The 19,686-nt window shown below is 44.0% G+C and overlaps 1 protein-coding gene and 1 long non-coding RNA gene across 2 annotated transcripts in view; one reads left to right on the top strand and one right to left on the bottom strand.

The window, feature by feature from the left end:
* Positions 1-2,814: 2,814 nt before the first annotated feature.
* LOC121169365 lies at positions 2,815-5,859 on the bottom strand. The gene is made up of 4 exons (XR_005885846.1): positions 5,789-5,859; positions 3,379-3,534; positions 2,983-3,095; positions 2,815-2,877 (listed from the first exon to the last, which is right to left on the bottom strand). It is a non-coding gene; the product is annotated as an uncharacterized LOC121169365 (long non-coding RNA).
* A 21-nt stretch (positions 5,860-5,880) lies between these two features.
* SLC25A43 (solute carrier family 25 member 43) overlaps positions 5,881-19,686 on the top strand; it is a 43,695-nt gene continuing 29,889 nt past the window's right edge. Inside the window, exons 1-2 of the mRNA XM_040999939.1 lie at positions 5,881-6,224; positions 14,446-14,687. Of these exons, the coding sequence (XP_040855873.1) occupies positions 5,947-6,224; positions 14,446-14,687 (520 nt within the window). The 5' untranslated portion in view covers positions 5,881-5,946. The remainder of the gene's footprint in view (positions 6,225-14,445; positions 14,688-19,686) is intronic.

Here is a 19,686-nt window from a genome sequence, read left to right as displayed (position 1 = left end):
AATAAATGCAAAAAATTAAAATGAAGCACAGTGGTAGAGTGAATGGGACAGTGGTAGTGTACAGATAAGGCTTGGCAGAGGAGATAACATCTAAGCTGAACTCTAGTAATAAAAAGGAATCAACTCTGCAAACATTTGGGAAAAGAACATTCCAAACAGGAAGGAAATCTTTAGAGTGAATCTCCACAGGAATATTGGATATTAGTGGGGAGGGGCACAAGTATTGGAGTACTCTAGTAACATTCAATGGACAAAATCCAGGGTTTCTGCATATTTAATGCACAACTGCCCCCTCACCCCAGATACAGAAAAAATAATAATAATTTGGAAACAATAGCCTTACCCGCTTTCCTGTAGCCCTTGACCCTTTGTGCCCTAATCAACTATATAAAGATAATTAAAATAATTACAAAAATAAAAATCTGCTCACAATGATCTGAGTCAATAAACTAACTCTGCGTTATTCCTAAAAGATAGGCATTTTTGCGTAGTGTTGAGGTACATGGCACTTTCCAGGAATACAAGCAACATATCAATACACAGAATATTGAATTTTGTTCCATTTATAATTCCATCAAGAGTTGCTTTCTATTTTGGAAAAAAAAACACTTCACTAATGGCAAAGCAAGGTCATAAAAAACACTGCACTTGATGGAACACTTCAGAGACAAAGGGAGAGAGGGATTTCTTTCACTGATAATACATGCCCATAGAAAAAGAAAAGAGAAAAAAAAAAGGAATAGCACAAGAGGGCACACAGTTAAAATTCAACCTCCTTTCTACCTCTGTTCCCGAGTCTCCCAGCTTCCCTATCCTAAGACAACCAGATTGTCAGTTTCATTGATAATTCTTTCAGTAAAAAATGATTTCATTTTTATTTTAAAGGTGGAAAAGGAGGGGGGAAAGAGCGAGTGAGGCAAAAAAGGAAAGAGGAGGGATGAGGTAAGAGAGGAGGGGGAGGGAAGCAGAAGGGGGAAAAAATCCAAATAAATGCATAGTGATTTGTCTGAGCATGAAACAAAATGTGAGGAATGATGCACACACACACACACACACACACACACACACACACACACACACCAAGTTTTTAACTGAAGTTACCTTGGAGCATAAGCGGGGGTATTAACTTTCTTCACTATACATCTGTTCTATTTGTTTGTATATCAAGTGTATACTGTTTTTGCAATTTATCAAATCCCATGAGAGTCAAGAATAAAACAAACAAACAAAAAAAAAAAAAACAGCAGAGAAGGAATCATTCGATATAGGCATATCAAGCTAAGCTATAATCTAGGAAACAGCCACAAGCTACACTAAGGTGATGTGCTGTCAGAAGACTTCAGTTAGTGACAAGAGAAACTGAGCATGAGAAATAGAGCATTATACATACTCAGGGCCAGTGTTGTACAGAGCAGGTTAAGCTGTCTGCCATTTCCCACATCAGAATCTCATTCAGGTTCAAGTCTTGGCAAAGGAATTCCTGGTTCCTGAGTTCACCATGGCACAGGTCTGGCTGTTGTGATCATTTGCAGAGTGAACCAGTAGATACAAGATCGGTCTTTCAGACAAAAAGGAAGGGAGGGAGGGAGGAAGGAAGGGAGGGAGGGAGGGAGGAAGGGAGAAAGGGAGGAAGGGAGGAACGGAGGAACGGAGGAAGAAGAGATCAAACCATCTTGAAAATAAAACCTGTTAAGTATTTCGGAGGCCTGTTAGCATCTCCCAGTGAGATACTGCCTACTCCTTGAATCAAGCTAATCACCTCTCCATATATCACTACTAATGTTTTCTTACTGGCTCTTTCCTTTTTTATCTCCAATATCATGCATTAACTTTTTAATCGTGTCACTGATTAGTTAATACATTTTTTAAAGATTATTTTTATTGGACAGGCAGATTTACAGAGAGAAACAGACAGAGAAAGGTTTTTCATCCTTGGTTCAAATGGCCACAATGGCCAGAGCTGAGCCAATCTAAAGTCAGGAGCCAGGAGCTTCTTCTGGGACTTCCACTCGGGTGCAGGGTACCAAGGCTTTGGACCATACTCTACTGCTTTCCCAGGCCACAAGCAGGGAGCTGGATGGGAAGCGGAGCTGCCGGGACACCAACAGGCACCCAAATAGAAATCTGCAACTTAGATACAGAGGATTAGCTTCTTCTGCCAACACACTGGCCCCCACATTTTAATTTTTAGCACAGTATCCCAATCTTCTGTCATGTACATTTGCCAAAGTTAAAGATGTTTAACCAATGATATTCTTCAGCCTTTTCGGCAATTATACAAAAACGACAGTGAAATTCGAGTCAATGAGTCATAATCCAAACATAGGATATTCTGAAGGGTTTATATTTAAAATGGGTATATAGGGCCCATCATGGTACCCTACTGGATAAAAGTCTTTGCCTTGCATGTGCCAGGATCCCATATGGGCACCAGTTTATATCCAGGTGGCTCTACTTCCCTTTCAGCTCCCTGCTTATGGCCTGAGAAAGCAGTAGAGCATAGCCCAAAGCCTTGAGACCCTGCACCCATGCAGGAGACCCAGAAGAAGCTCCTAGATCCTGGCCTCAGATCGGTCCAGTTCCGGCTGTTTTGGCCACTCGGGGAGTGAGCCAGTAGATAGAGAAGCTTTCTCTCTGTCTCTCTTTCTGTCTCTAAATCTGACTTTGCAATGAAAATAAATAAATATTAATAAATAAAAACAAGTATCTTTTAAAACTAAAAAATAATAAAATGGGTATATTGTGTGCCCAACATTTAGCAAAAGCATGCAATCCTTGCTGAGCCATTATAAGCATACTTTCTTAACACCTTACCTTGTAAAGACAAAAGCCATCGGGTGCATACTTGGCTATTAATCATTTTGCCCTTCAATTTACCTGCAGTGGAAAACATACATGTTTCACTTTCAGGGTTAAAATAGGCCATAAGTACACCTTCTCCTTTGGGTAACAGGTAAGAAGACTAACAGGGTTCTGCCTCACCTCTGGTTCACATGAAAATCTTCCTTCTGCTGAAGACCAAAGAACATCAGGGCTGGAGCAAATGGTGTGTCTGGTTTCCTAGGTGCTACAGTTGAAGTGTTCATACAGGTTGCCTTAAAGCAAAACAAAATAACACTGCTCAGTTGACCCCATGTGCAGTTAATAGGGTGATCATTAATTGTTTTCAACCCCCAGTGTGGGGTTCCCACAAGGAGCTGTAGGATCCAGCCCAGCAGGGTTCTTTAGCACAACATTGGAACCTGTAGAGGTTTCCTTACTGTCACTCCCAAACTTCACTTAAAACCCCTTTCAGGTCTCATCTTCAGAGCCATACTTTACCCAACAGCCCACAACCAGGGTATGAGCTTTCAGGGGGAAAAAAAAAGGAGCACTCACAAAACACGAAGATTCAGCATTCCTCTGCTGCTGAGGGCAGAACAAGGTTTCTGCCCTCAGAACAAGTCCTTCCAATCAAAAGCCTGCAACGCCTTTTCACAAGGCTCCTTCATTCCTCTGTGTTGGATCCATTCAAAAGCCCTTTTTCCAGCTGATCTGAAATGTATAATACATGACTGTAAATGTTTGACACAGCGGGTATGTTTAGCACACTAAGCTGTCCATTCCATAAAAGTGTCAAAATATCACACCATATCCGAATATGTACAATTATTATGGGACAAAAAGTGTTTAAGTTTATAATTATTAAGTTTACAATTATGGGACAAAAATGTTTTAAGGGCACAGTAAACTAATCCTCAGCCTCTGGCGCCAGCAGCCCACATGGGCACTGACTATAGTCCCAGCTGCTCCACTTTTGACCCTGCTCCCTGTTAATGGTCTGGAAAAGCAGAATGGCTCAAGGTCTTGGATCCCTGCACCCATTTGCATGACCCAGAAAAAGGTACTAGCTCCTGGCTTCAGACCAGCCCAGCTCTGACTGTTGCAGTCATTTGGGAAGTGAATCCATCAATGAAAGATCTCTCTCTCTCCCCATAATACTGAGTTTGAAGCAAAGTATATAGCTTAAAAAAAAAGTGAAAGCCCGGAGTGGTAATCCAGTGGTTAAAGTCCTCACCTTGCATGAACCAGGATTCCATGTGGGCACCAGTTCGTACCCCAGCGGCCCTGCTTCCCATCCAGCTCCTTGCTTGTGGCCTGGGAAAGCAATCGTGGACCAACCAAACCTTGGAACCCTGCACCCGCATGGGAGACCTGGAAGAGAAGCTCCTGGCTCCTGGATTTGGATCAGCTTAGTTCTGGCCATTGTGGCCACTTGGGGAGTTAGCCAGTGGATGGAAAATATTTCCGTCTCTCCTTCTCTCTGTAAATAAAAAGAAATAAAACTTAAAAAGATGAAGAAATACAATTTTTTTAAATCTTCTTAGGGGCCAACATGTTGCACAAGAGTTAAAGCCACTGCCTATGACACCAGCATCCCATACAGGTACAGTTCATGGTGAGCTGTTCCATTTCTGATCCGGCTCTCTGACTGAGGAAAGCAGTGGAGAATTAGCTGCGTGTTTGGGCTCGGGTCAGCCATACAGGAGACCCTGATGAAGCTCCTGGCTTCAGTATGACCAAGCCCTGGTCATCGCAGCCATCCAGGAACTGAACCAGTAGATGGGAAAATCTCACTCTCTGGGTCTCTCTTTTTCAAATAAATAAAAACTTTTTAAAAAACCTTACCTTTTAAAAATGATTTATTTACTTCTATTGCAAAGTTATATTTGTAGAGATAAGGAGAGATGGAGAGAGAAGGATCTTCCATCTGCTGGTTCACTCCACAAATGGCTGCAAAGGCCAGAGCTGAGCTGATCTGAAGCCAAGGGCCAGGAGCTTCTTCCGGGTCTCTCACACAGGTGCAGAGACCCAAGGCTTTGGGCTGTTGTTTGCTTTCCGAAGCCTCAAGAAGGGAGCTGGATAGGATGTGGAGCAGCAGGAATGAGAATCAGCACTTGGAGGTGGAGTTTTAGCCAGTGAGCTCTTGTGCCAGTCCCCCCAGAATCTGATTTTAAAAAGCCTTGATTCTGGTCAAGTTACTTTTGTCTGTTGTCCTCCCAGCTAAGACAAGCACTTGGGTGCCTGCACTGGAGTTATATTCCCTTACAGGCCCAGAGGACACTGAGTGTAACCTGTAGTGGAAGTTGGCATAAACCCAACCTACATGTGGATTCTGATTCAGTCTTATGGCAGCTGTGCAATCTCCAGCAAGCCAATATCTGTATCCTGGCTTCTTCTATAAATATTGTCTAATCATAATACATACATCCTGCTTATCTCTACCAGTCTTATTCATGTACTCCTTAATATCTAGTCCTAGTAGCAAGAAACTATCTGAGGGCACAGAGAGGTTAAGTGACTTCCCAAAGATCACACAGCTGATGAACTGTAGGACCAAGATTCTAAAGCAGGCTCCAGAATCCAGTTGTGGCATCCATACCTTCAGCTTCTCCAAGTAAGGATATGCCCAACTGTTTCCAGGCTTACCTCGGACAACATAGGAAAGGCCTTGCATTTGACAAGCATGCAAGAGGTGGCAGCTGTAGTTGTTAAGATTTCCTTTTCTGCATTGAGAAAGCTTCAAGATTTTTTTTTTCCTTGAACACGTAAAACAGACTGAAGGAAGACGGCGAGGTGCACTGTGGGAAGGGACCCAAGAGAGCAAACGAGAAGGTGGCGTGGGAATGCTGAATACCTAGAACTAAGTTCAGCCAGGCTGGGCCTGGGAAGAACATGGCGACTATTTCCCAACTCAAAGTGGGTGGCTGAGGAGCAGAGCTTGCGTGGTCTGGGTCCCCGACCTCACCTTCAGCCTTGCGGCCCAGCTCGGGCAGGAACCGGGCTTCCAGTCCCGCCCCGCGGGTCCGCCCCACGCCGGGCGGGGCCTGGCCCGCCCTCGCCGCCTATGGCCACAGAGGCTGGGGCCCGAGCCACGCGCTGTATCCCGGGCCGGGACGAGGCTGGATGGCGACGTGGAGGCGGGACGGTCGGCTAACCGGCAGCCAGCGGCTGCTCTGCGCCGGCCTGGCGGGCGCGCTCAGCCTCAGCCTCACCGCGCCCCTGGAGCTCGCCACCGTGCTGGCCCAGGTCGGCGGCGTGGCGCGAGGCCGCGCCCGGGGGCCGTGGGCCACAGGGCGCCGGGTGTGGAGGGCCGAGGGGCCCCGGGCCCTGTGGAAGGGGAACGCGGTGGCGTGTCTGCGCCTCTTCCCCTGTAGCGTCGTGCAGCTCGCCGCCTACCGCAAGTAAGAGCCGGGTGGCGCGGACAGAGCCGGGGAATTGGGAAGCCGGGAGGCCGCTGCAAGCCTGCGCCGACGGGGCCCAGTGGTGGGCGGGCCCTTCCGGGTCACGTGGGCCAGAGGTCACCTATCTAAGGACCCCAAAGCACAATGCCCCTGGTTTTTTTTTTTTTTTTTCTGTTGCCTTTTGAGATTTGTACCCTGAAAGCCTCGGTTTTATAGCACGCACCATCGCCCAAAGAGATTTGCTTAAATTGACAGGGCAAGGAGGTGGAATGGAACGAGTGGAGATTTGAGGACCCGTTCTCCAGAGGGATGACTCTGGACCATCCCCTCCATCCCACAATGTGCGAAATGTTGGTTTGGCAGGCTTAGGTGGAAAGACAGCATTTTAAAGGTTGTATATATGTGTGTAACTGTGTCTGTATTATTACCAACACCCCAAGAAGGCAGTACTTGCTAAGGAGAGAGGCCCAAGGCTTTTGAGCACAGAGAAGGGCCAGCACTAGCACTCCCCAAGCTAATCTGCCTTGTAATACCGGCATCCCATGTGGGCACTGGTTCTAATCTCAACTGCTCCACTTCCTATCCAGCTCCTTGCTAATGGCATGGAAAAGCAGTGGAGGATGGCTCAAGTCCTTGGACCCCTGAACCCATGTGAGAGACTCAGAGGAAGCTCCTGGCTCTTGGCTTGGGATCGGTTCTCTCTCTCTCTCTGTAAATCTGCCTTTCCAATAACAATAAATTTTTATTACCACAGAGGGGCCACCCATTTCTACCCACTCAACCTCCCAGCTTGAAAGAAGCTTAACTGGAGGATGCGGCCAGGGACTGCAGTCTCCCCTCCCTAAGCTGCAATGTCCCTTTAGCCCACTGCACGCACTCACCCCCCAACGGCCCACTGGCCCACTGGCCTCATCTGTGACCTTTTCCTACATTTCCCATGCTTACTTCACAGCTGCTCCTACGGAACAAAGACCCATGCATGTGTGCCAGAAACATTCCCTGGACAGGGAAAGGCTGGTGACTGCAATCCAGAAACAGGAGGTGTCTTGTAGGGCAGGGGTAGGGGGAGGATGATCCCTATGTTCATTACTCAAGGGCCTTGGCTCTGAATTAGACAAACAGCTTACAGGAACTGGGAGAGCCAGTCTGTCTTGACCGCAGAGCTCAGCCTTGGTGGCTAACACTCAAAGACTTTTGCTTTGGCGTTGTCCCTTGAAAAAGACCAGAGGCGAAAGGGCCTCCCAGCCACCACCAACAAGCTGGAAGGGATCACCCAAATCACCAATGCTCTAAGTCAGCCTTCACGCTGCCTCTGCCTGGCAGCAGAATCCCTGATGTGCCTCTGCCAAGAGGCTCATGGGTAGGATCCTGTGGCATTTGTGACAAGCCTGTCTTCCCTCACCAGCCCTCCTTTCCCTCTACAGCATCTGTCCCACTGTCCGTCAATAGTTGTCCTCTGAGTGGGAATAATTGAATGTTTCCCCACTTCCCAGTATGCTCCACAAACTGAGGTGGATGAGGCTCGGGGAAGAACCTTACAAGGCTTGTGGTTGAAGTGGCTATTTTGCTGGCATGCACACATCATTTGATATTCACAGCTCTGCCTGCTGTGCTGTAAGATCCATAGCAAAGAAAGCCTAATACCCATTTTACAGATGCAGAATTGAGCTCAGATGTCTCACACCATACTAACAGAGCTGAATTCCATCACCTAGCCTGGACACCAAAACTCATACTTTTTCTATTGCATCACTTAGCCTTCCTCTCTGTCTTCATTTGGTGTGAATTGCATTAGGCTACAGGAAGTACTCACCATGTGTGATGCTGCAGACAGTGCAGGTATGAAAGTGGCCCAGGAGTTTACAGGGTAATAGGATAATAAAACTAGCTTGTCAACGAGAGTAAAGCTGTGTTACCTTGTTTGCCTTGGATAGCATGCTGTGGCAGTTTATATTTCTGATGAGGAAGAAGTGTGCAGATGTCACAGAGGAGGGAGGTGGGAGGAACATCAGTTTGACCTTAGGCAAATATGAGGAACAAAGATATTACTGGCAGTGTCAGAGATGGCACAGAGGTGAGAAACACATGTGGCATGACTGGAAATGCAGGCAGAAAAGCAGGTTGCAATCAGAGCTTGGAGAGTGAGCTTAAGGAATTTAGACTTGACTTGATATGCCAGGATAGCTGTGGTAGGATTTTTGTTTTGTGGGGTTTTTTTTGGGGGGGGTGGGGTTTTTTTGTTTTTGTTTTGTTTTGTTTTTTGCTAACAGGGCATGGCAGTGCTGTGATTAAAGCAATTAGTTTCAATGATGGCACATTAGAATGACTAGAGAGAAGGAAGATTGGGGGTGGTAAGACTAGTTAGGAACCTGTTGCACTAGTTCACGTGGCAACAGAGGGTACTTGAAATAGACTGATGACAGTGGAAGCAGAGAAGAGGAGCTGTGTGGGAGAGAAAAACCTGAAAGTGACCTCAGCTAGGTTTGCTAATAAATTGTTTTCCTGCAGGATTTTTTTTTCTCTCAGGAAACATAAAGGAAGTATTTCAGTGAATGGCAAAGCATACTTAGGAAGCAACGTGGTCAATTCAGCATAATGCTTTCTTTCTGACATAAACATAATACTCTTGGTGCATCATACTGGCTAATTTTTACTTTTGCCTGACCCTGAATTTTCAACTTAACTCTAGGCACTTATACAGCATTTGATCTTGAGTTTGAACACAGAATAAACATTCCACATGATCAGGCAACTGAGTGGTTAAATGCATCATTCATGGAGGTGGCTAAGTGCTGTAGTAGGCTAAGCCTCCACCTATGGCGCCAGCATCCCATATGGACACCTCCTAGGCTCCCCGCTTATGGCCTGGGAAAGCAGTGGAGGATGGCCCAAATCCTTAGGCCCTTGTACTCGTGTGGGAGACCCAGAAGAAGCTCCAGGCTCCTGGCTTTCAATGGGCTCAGCTCCAGCCTTTGCAAACATTTGGGGAGTGAACCAATAGATGCAAGATCTCTCTCTCTCTCCCTCTGCTTTCCAAAACCCTGCCTTTCAAATAAAAACATAAATCTTAAAAATGAATAAATAAATAACTAAATAATCAGAAACACAATTAATGGCAGACCTGGAACTTGAATCCAGGTCTCCTGATTTCTTAGTTCTAAACTCTCCACCACTGCACCCCTGGACTCATGATCAAGAATATATTCAATACTCTACTGGGAAGCTAAGATCTTTAAAAAAAATTATTTATTTGGAAGACAGAACTACAGAGAGAGAGAGGGAGATACTCAAAGTAAGGGAAGCTGGAATCTTATAACAAATATTACCTACACAACAAGTGGCTTTCAAATGCATCAAAAAGAAGAAATGCACCTCCCTCACCCTGGCTTTGTTCTGCAACTGATCCCTTGTCTCTCCGTGTAAACTTGCTTTGGGTTCACAGAGCACTAAAATAGTTTGTAATCAACATAATTTCTCTATTGCATAGCCTTCATGAGTTTATGTTTAGCTTTATAGGCTGCCAGCCCATGTTAGGCTGATGTGTTGACAGTTCTGATCACATATACCCAAGGTGTTTGTTATATCTGCACTGATTGAAAGGAAGTGTAGCTCATCCCCTCCACCTGGAAAAGGCTCTGAGCATGTGTGAATGGGGGTGATAAAGAGCAGGCATGGAAACGCTACTGCTTCACCCCATCAGACAGGAGTTTAGGAGACAGATACCATGAAATGGGCATAGTGGCACAGTAGGTTAAACTACAGCCTATGACACTGGTATTCCATATGGATACCAGTTAGAGTACTGGCCGCTTCCCTTCTGATCCATCTCCTTGCTAATGTGCCTAAAAGAGCAGTGGAAGATGACTTAAGTCTTTGGACCCCTAATTCACAAGGAAGACTCAAATGGAGTTCCAGGTTCCTGGCTTGAGCCTGGTCTGCCATCTGGTTTGGTTTGGTTTGGTTTGAGGTTCGGTTGTTTGTTTGGTTGATATTTTTAAAGATTGATTTATCTTTATTGGAAAGGTAGAAAGAAAAAGAGACAGAAAGATCTTCCATCTACTGGTTCACTCCCCAAGTGACTGTAACGGCTGAAGCTGAGCCCATCCAGCCAGGAGGCAGGAGATTCTTCTGGGTCTCCCACGTGAGTGCAGGGTTCCAAAGCTTTGAGGCATCTTCTGCTGCTTTCCCAGGCCACAAGCAAGGAGCTGGATGAAAAGAGCAGCCGGGACATGAACCAGCACCCAGTTGGAGGTAAAGGATTAGCTAGTTGAGCTACTGTGCCACATTCAGCAGCCCCAGCTGTTGCAGCATTTGAGGAGTGAACCATCAGATGGAAGAGCTCTCTATTTTTCTCCATGCTTCTGTCATTCTGCCTTTCAAACAAATAAATCTTAAAAGAAATAAAAAGATACAGACTGGGATGATGTCACTGGTGGTCCATCAGGAGGCCTACCTTGTCTAAGGGAAAGCACTGGTTGCTGTTGTCTCTGTATCAGATAGTATGGGTCTGAGAAAAAAAAAATGGATTGCATTTGACTCTTCTTTTTTAGCATAATTTTTTTTGCTTTATTTTTAATATTCTTTAGATAGTTATGAAGGATGCATGTCCATGTTGGCCTCTGATTAGGCTGGGGAGGTTTGAGGTATGGAGAAAGGCGGGTGGAACAAATGTTTCAGTTCTTCTTTTCTTTCTTTTTTTTTTTTTTTCTTTTTCTTCTGTGTCCGCAAGCAGGGGGAAATGGATGGGACTATTCCTTGTCAAACTACACCAGCACTGGGGATAGGAGATGGTTATTCTATGATGCCTTAGAGATCCCACTATGGGGAAGAATGTTCCAAGAGTATTACTTAAGTGCTTTTGGTAGTTTTGAGATGTTGTGGGCTTCATTGCTCCAGGGTAGAGAAAAAAGATTTCCAAGGTCTGTTGACTGACCATGTCCACCTTAGTGCATCCACAGACCCAGACACTTACTTGGCAAAACTTGGCCAGGAGAGCAGTCCAACTTGTTCTGCATTCTATCCTCTGACAATTCACTCCATATCCTCTAATGACCTAGATGAGCTGGCTAGCACGTCCCCTGTGTGTACTTGGCATGCTGTCTATTGCATAGGCATCAACAACTGAGGAGACCCAGTCCTGATACATGCACTCCAAGATCGGCTCATATATCCTTTTTTTTTTAATATTTATTTATTTTTAGTGGAAAGCCAGATTTACAGAAAGGATACAAAGAAAGATCTTCCATCCGCTGGTTCACTTCCCAAGTGGCTGCAAAGGCTGGAGCTGAGCTGATCCAAAGTCAGGAGCCAGGAATCTCTCTCAGGTCTCCCATAGGCGTGCAGGGTCCCAAAGCTTTGGACCATCCTCTACTGCTTTCCCTGGCCACGAGCAGGGAGCTGGATGGGACATGGAGAGTCAAGACATGAACCAGTGCCCATATGGGATTCCTGTGCATGCAAGGTGAGGACTTTAGCCACTAGGCTACCACCCTGGGTCCATGGACCATATATCTTGTGATATTCTGAGTGGCTGAGGTTTGTAACTCTTAGTCTTTATATATTTGATATTTGATAGTAAGACCTTACTTTGTAAGACAAACTGATATGCTGTAAGGATCTTCCTAGTTGAAATTATTCATTGAGCCTATTTCTCATCCAGTTGGCCCATCAGTAATTTCCTTGTCTGTTATCAGGACTGTTAAACTTTTGAGCCATGCTGAGTGCTAGCACAGTGTCTGACATATTCTGTAAACAGGTGGCCAATTGCATTGGGCAGTAAGAGTGGAGCAAAGAGAATAAATGATGTTTCTTTGGCACTTCGAACATCACCTTCTAGGTTTTTCTAACTTGCTGAGGACTATCCCACTCTTACTTCCACCCAGCTGAGCATGTTCACTTCCTCTCATTCCTCAGCCCCTTCGAAAGTTCTTTGATGTGACTAGCCAGGGGACAGAAGAAGAGGCAATTAGCAAGTGTACATGCAGTAAGCTGAGGCATTGAGGAACGACAGCTTTACTTACCTGCATTTTTCCAAGTGGCTGCTTAACTGAAATGACTGTTCCGATCGAGAAAGTTGAGGTAGGCTGATAAAAATGAAGTCAAGATTCTCTTTTGCTTGAAGGAGATATTTTAGACCAAAAGCGTTTAGGAGCACCAACAGCTGTCCTAGGACCCTTTGGAAATGGCTTCACTTAGCCTCTCACTCTTACCATTCATAGGACTCTAGCCTACTAATGGCTGGAGGAACAGGAAATGCACCTCTTCACCAGAGGGTTGAAAGCTAAAGGGCTGGGGACGCTACCATTCCCCCCCCCTCCAAAAAAAATATAATAAATAAATAAATAAATAAATAAATAATAAAAGGCTCTTCTTTTAGCCTAGCTCCATTCAACCTATCATTATCCATCTCCTCCTCTCCTTACCCCCACTTGCTGGCAAAAACTTGCTGGCATGAATGTGTATGCTGTAATAGTCCCCTTCTAATGAGTTCTGCCAAGTAGGCCCTTGCGACTAAGAATGCCCTGCTTCTAAGAGGAGGGATTGCAATAGCCTGGCTTCTATTTCACATTTTAAAAAGCATACCCCCCCCCAGCCATTTTTGGAAAAGTTGTAAAAGCAGACTAACAAATATTCACATACCCACATCAGAATTTGACAGCATAAAGGTAGTTGGTGAGAAAGATACTTTAAATATCTTTTTTAAAAATACAATAGATAAAACACTATAGATAAAGCCCAGTTGCATCCCCTCCCTACTTTCCCAAGGGTTCTATTGTTAAATCTCTCTGTGTATGTCTGTCTACCCATTAATGATACAAGTTTACAGAATACACTTCTAAATTAGACATTATCATACACAGTAGATCACTCTGCACCTTCTTTTTTTATTCAACACTAGATTTTTGTGATTTATCTATATTGCTGTATAGGTTAGTTCATTGATTGTTTTAAAAAGGTTTATTTATTTATTTTTATTTGAAAGGCAAATTTACAGAGAAGGAGGGACAGAGAGAAAGATTTTCTGTCTATTGGTTCACTCCCCAAGTGGCTGCAATACCCAGAGCTGAGCCAATCCAAAGCCAGGAGCCTCCAGGTCTCCCACATGGGTGCAGAGGTGCCAAGGCTTTGGGCTATCTTCCACTGCCATTCCAGTCTACAAACAGGGAGCTGTATGGGAAGTGGAGAAGCTAGGACATGAATTGCTACCTATATTAGATGTTGATCCTGCAGACAGCAGGTTAGCATGCTATACCACCATACCAGCCCCAAGATTCATTAATTTTAACTGCATAATAACCTTTCCAGAATCATACTGTCATGTATCCTTTCCCCTTCCAGTGGACATTAAAGTTGTGCACATTGTCATACTCACCAATAATACTGTATATGTTTCCCTTGTACATATGCAGTAGTTTTTCCAGGGTGTACACCTAGAGATGGAATAGCTTGAATAGATGTAGATGTCTCTAACACTTTCCTAGCTACTGCAAAGTGACCACACCAGTTCACATTCCTCGCAGCAGTGGATGGAAAGTCTTCCTTCCATACATCCTCACCATCAACCAGTATTATCAGGCTTTATAATCTTTGCCAATTTGCTGTGTGAGAAATGATATCTAGTTATGCTTTGTATTTGTCACCTTGGAGGTATAATTAGTGACCTTGGCCAATGCATTTCTGAAACTCAATTCCTGGAATATTCAAAATCATCATGTCAAAACATTTCATTCTTTTTAGGTCTCAAAGCAAAATGAGTGCCTCACAACTTAGCATGGACCAAGTACTTCTGTGTAGTTACACCCCACAGGCAAACCAAGGTTGACATTTATGCAGATAGAAGAGAGGAACAAAGTGAAAAGGGAAGGTCTTACAGTAGATATAAAATATGAAGGTTGGGCATCCATTCCTTATAGACAACTAGTGTGATATAAATACAGTGGCATTTAAATGTTATCCATTAATACTAGTGTCAGAGACTTCAAAAGTTCATGAGAAAAGGAAGTAAAAGATAAGTATATTTTGGTGCAAAAATGTTTTAAATCCATATGTATCTAATAAGATATATTTTCCATGACCTTTTTCAAGACCCCTCACACAGTGCTATAATAATCTTCACTTGTAAAGTGCTTCCAGTCTAGGAAAATGTTGTGAGAAGTCATGTAGGGCACCCTGGCACAGTCCACAGCTGATTCCTTTGGGCTTTATCCCTATTTTCTCCCAGGTTTGTCGTGCTGTTCATGGATGATCTAGGCCATATTTCCCAGTGGAGCTCCATCGTGGCTGGGAGTCTCGCAGGCATGGTTTCCACCATTGTGACATATCCTACAGACCTCATCAAAACCCGGTTGATGGTTCAGAATATGCTGGAGCCATCTTACAAAGGGCTTCTCCATGCCTTTTCTACTATTTATCAACAGGAAGGGTTCCTGGCCCTTTATCGAGGGGTTTCCCTCACTGTTTTAGGTAAGACGGAATTTTTCACGTTATTCAAAAAAAGGCTGTGTTCTTCCATATATAGGAATGTGTCCATTAAAATGAGTTTTACCAAGGTCAGTTTGTGTAGATTCCATCTATATGGAGATTGTTAGTTCTGCTTGATTCCATAGCTACAAGACCCACTACTAAACTTTGGTCAGTTACATCCCAGGGAGGGGAGTGAGGCAGAGAATAGAGTTCAGGGCAAACTGAAAGGAAAGCAAACCGCATCACAGCCCCCAACTCCACCCCAACTGACTGTGGAAGGAATCTGACAGTACATACATGCACACACAACACACACACACACACACACACATACCACAAGAGTTGCAACCATCTGTGGTCTTTATAACCTGTACCAGAGCTGTCCACAAATGTTTTTTAATGGTTCATGGGATATGTGCATTATTGTCATTTCATTTTTCCATAAACTTTTTGCAGCCACCTGGTGCAAGCACCAGGGGACCACCAGTTACCAGACCCTAGACCTTTCACCCTTTATCTGATCTGTGTCACAGTATTTGATTGTACGGGTCTCCTCTTGGCTTTTGTGACCTCCCTTCCCTAAGTCACCCGGATGTCTTTCCAGCTCTTCAACACTTCTCTCTTACCTGGCCTGTCTGGGTCATCTGGTATGGCCAGTCCCTATGTGTTGCCATTCCCCTCTGAGTGCCTCCCTTAGCTTCCTTTTTCCCATCTACTTGAGCTTGCTTCTAACCATACTTTCCGTTAGAGAGAGAGAATGAGTTGGGCAAGCATCACAGTGCTTTATGACTCCAAAATCTCTACCACATAAATCATAATGTCTAACCACTTTTGAGGGTGCTTACTATGGGCTAGGAACTGGGCTTTGCATCCAGCTTCTCAGTTAAACCTTATTTTATTTTAATTCTTAAAATCTGATTTTAATTTATATCTAATAATTGTACATACATATGTGTGCCTTGTGATGTTTGAATACATGTAAATATTATATCATGTTAAAATCAGGATGCTGAGCATATCTGGCACCTCAAACATTTATCATTTCTTTGTGGTGAGAACATTCTAAATCCTCTCTAACAATTTTATGTAACACATCATTACATATAATATATAACAATGTAATATGTAACAATACATTATATAGTGTATAATATATGAATAGTTATGTGTATAATGTATGTTGTATATAATCATATGTGATAATGATATATTCTATATAGCAATATTATATAGAATAATATATAATGCATTATTGCTACATATGCTCACTCTATTATGCAATGAAATACCAGAACCTTTTCCTCCTATCTGGCTTCATACCTACTGACAAACCTCTAAAGCTTTGAATTTACAGGTGAAGCTAGGGAAACAAAGTGACTTATTCAAAGCCACATAAATAGAAAATAGCAGAACTTAGCAGAGCCTTGTTTTTTCCCCCACTGATTTGTGCCTGTTTCCAATGGCAGAATCAGAACCTGCTGTTGGACACTTATAACTCCATGCTGCCCTAGGCACATCAAACTTAAGACTCATATGCCCTCCTGATGAGTCTCTCATCTTCTGAGATCCCTAATGGCTGAGACCAGCTTCCTTTCACGCAGAGAAACCTAATGGTTACTTCAGCTCCTCTTTTCACTCCATTTCCACTTCAGTCACCAAATCCTGTAACTTGGATCTTTTCTAACAAGCAAGCCTGTCCCCTTTTCTCTGTGCCCATCTGCTCTGCTCTCTCATGCCCTCCTCATCTGTACTATAGACTCTTGCAACTCACACCCATAAACTCACACTTGTTCCCAGTATGCCATCTCTCCTGCCCAGGTAGCCCTGTGCAAGGCTCCTATGCTGAGGGACCCTTTCGTGTGCTGAACTCTCCATAAAAGCTTAGAGTGATTCCTTCTGGTGAATGACAGAAAGTCAAAGTTATGGGACAGGCACCATGACACAGAAGGCTAAACCTCTGCATCCCATATGGTCCCTGGTTCATTTCCTGGCTGCTCCACTTCTGATCCAGCTCCCTATTTGTCACCTGGGAAACCAGTGGAGGATGACCCAAGTCCTTGGGACCCTGCACCCATGTGGGAGACCCGGAAGAGGCTCCTGGTTTTTGGCTTTGGGTTGGCTCAGTTTCAGGCATTGAAGCCATTTGGAGAGCCAACCAGCAGATGGAAGAACTCTCTCTCTCTCGCTCGCTCTCTCTCTCTGCCTTTTTACTTTCCGCCCTCCCTCCTTCCCTCTGTCTTCCCTTCTTTCCATCTCCCTGTAAATCTGCCTTTCAAGTAAAAATTTAACAGATAATTTCACTTTTTTTAAATTGTCCTAAAAAGCCCAGATTCCTTATGGCCTTCCAGATTCTTCAAACATGGCCCCAGCAATTTATCCTACTTCGTCTCCTGCCACACCTCCACCTGCACTTGTCCTCAGGCCATAGAGAAAAAAGCATTGTCAGGCAGTGCCAGTGCTTCTCTGCATGCTGCTCCTTCTGCCTGTGCCTGCCTTTCCACTGACAAAATCCTATTCATTCCTCCACACCAGTTCAAAAGTTCCATCTTCTGTTTTTAAGTAGGGACAAATCACATCATTGAATTAAATCCCTTCTAAAGTAAAACCCAAAATGTATCACCTTTCCTTTCTGTTTAATAGATGGCATCATAAGTTGATGTATTTCAAAGTTAATTCTTCTTGAGATGTTAACATAGTGAAGCTAATAAAGTTAGTATTCTGGAAAAATGTTAATTTTTTATGAAGCATTACTAAATAGGTGAATTTCCTGTAAATTATTTGTCACTTATAGAATATTATTCTAATGGATTACATTATGCAGTGTAAACCATAGGTTTTATTAGAAAATGTAGAGACCTGCCTTTCTCATCTAGGGCTTCTAAGAACTTTCCATAAGTGATTATTTTTAAATGCTTAAAAGATATATTTTCTATGTATTTTTTAAGATTTATTTTTTTATTGGAAAGTCAGATATACAGAGGAGGAGAGACAGAGAGGAAGATCTTCCATCTGGTGATTCACTCCCAAGTGGCTGCAATAGCCATAGCTGCACTGATCTGAAGCCAGAAGCCAGGAATTTCTTCCTGGTCTCCCACGCGGGTGCAGGGGCCCAAAGCTTTGGGCTGTACTCAGATGCTTTCCCAGGCCACAAGCAGGGAGCTGGATGGGAAGTGGAGCCACTGGGATTAGAACTGGTGCCCATAAGGGATCCTGACACATGCAAGGCGAGAACTTTAGCCACTAGGCTACCATGCCAGGCCCACGATTTTCTATTTCTGATGAACTCAACTATAGTTAGTGCCAGACTGCCCTATCATGAGTAAGGGTTTAAATCTAGTAAAAAGAAAAACAAAACAGTTATACTTCCTGGAAGGAATAACAAACAAAAAGGATAGACATTTATCTTTAAGTTATTAAAAAAAATACATATGTTGTTCTCCTTAAATGGTTTTTTTTTTTTTTTTTAAAGATTTATTTTTATTATTTTTTCATTGGAAAGGCGGATATACAGAGAGGAGAGACAGAGAGGAAGATCTTCCGTCCAATGATTCACTCCCCAAGTGAGCGCAACAGGCCGATGCTATGCCGATCCGAAGCCAGGAGCCTCTTCCGGGTCTCCCACGCGGGTGCAGGGTCCCAAAGCTTTGGGCCGTCCTCGACTGCCTTCCCGGGCCACAGGCAGGGAGCTGGAAGGGAAGCGGGGCTGCCGGGATTAGAACCAGCGCCCATATGGGATCCCGGGCGTGCAAGGCGAGGACCTTTAACCACTTGCGCCACCGCGCCGGGCCCTGTTCTCCTTAAATGTTAACAAAAATTGAGGCAATTCACATGGTTTGGTTACTCAACTTGAATTTAAACTATGGTTATTTTACACATTCTTGCCATGTTTTTAATCATTGTATATTTAAAATTTCTACCTTCTATAAAGTTCAGAAAATTCCCTGATATATTTTGATCTCCCAAGAAATTTACAATTTATCAGTAATTAATTTTGGCTAACACTTCAATTAGCTATTGTTTTAAAAATAAAGCAAATTTTTATTTTTAAAAATATCTGTCTTCTCTGAACTTTTTTATACCTGGCTCCCCCAGGAAAAATTAATCCCTCTGATCCCTATGTACATAAAGTATCATATCCAGCACCCTACTGTGGCACATGGCGGAGGCTCTGGCTGGCTCCTACCCTGGATGATCAGCAGCTGCATGCATTAGTCCACTCCTCTTTGTATTCCTTGCACCTGGCATAGGGCCCAGCACATGGCATTAATTCCCAAAATCTTTTCTGAATGAAGGTAAATGGGAGAATAATTAGTCATTTTTAACATAGAATTCTTAAAAAAAGACATAGTCAGGGCCTGGCGGCGTGGCCTAGCGGCTAAAGTTCTCACCTTGAACGCCCCGGGATCCCATATGGGCGACAGTTCTAATCCCGGCTGCTCCACTTCCCATCCAGATCCCTGCTTGTGGCCTGAGAAAAGTCGCGGACGGCCCAAAGCTTTAGGACTGTGCACCTGTGTGGGATACCCGGAAGAAGTTCCTGGCTCCTGGCTTCGGATCAGCACAATACCAGCCATTGTGCTCACTTGGGGAGTGAATCATCGGATGGAAGATCTTCCTCTCTCTCTCTGCTCCTCTCTGTATATCTGACTTTCCAATAAATAAATAAATCTTTAAAAAAAAAAGACATAGTTATAGTCATTCATTGCTTAGTGATGCAGACAGGTCCATTACTAAACAATGTCATCACTGTACCAACATCAAGCATGCTTACACAAACCCAGATGATGTAGGTCAGTCATGCGACATGTACTGCTTTTTTTAATTCTTTATTCTATGACACTGTTTAATAGGCATTGGGGATTCCCCTCCCTCTCCCCACCCTACTCCCATTGTTCTCCTCTCCAGGCTTTCAATAGGTGTCTTCCCAGTGCCCTCAGAAGTCCATCATACTGCCATTGAGGTGTCTCCCAACAATGTAGGGGCTTATCTCACATGCACT

This window comes from Ochotona curzoniae, unplaced genomic scaffold, assembly GCF_017591425.1.
Source record: "Ochotona curzoniae isolate NIBS_2020 unplaced genomic scaffold, NIBS_Ocur_1.0 scaffold_1852, whole genome shotgun sequence".
In the NCBI taxonomy this organism is placed as follows: Eukaryota; Metazoa; Chordata; class Mammalia; order Lagomorpha; family Ochotonidae; genus Ochotona; species Ochotona curzoniae.
The sequence above is the reverse complement of the archived record's forward strand: the minus strand, read 5'-3'. Positions and strand labels throughout refer to the sequence as shown.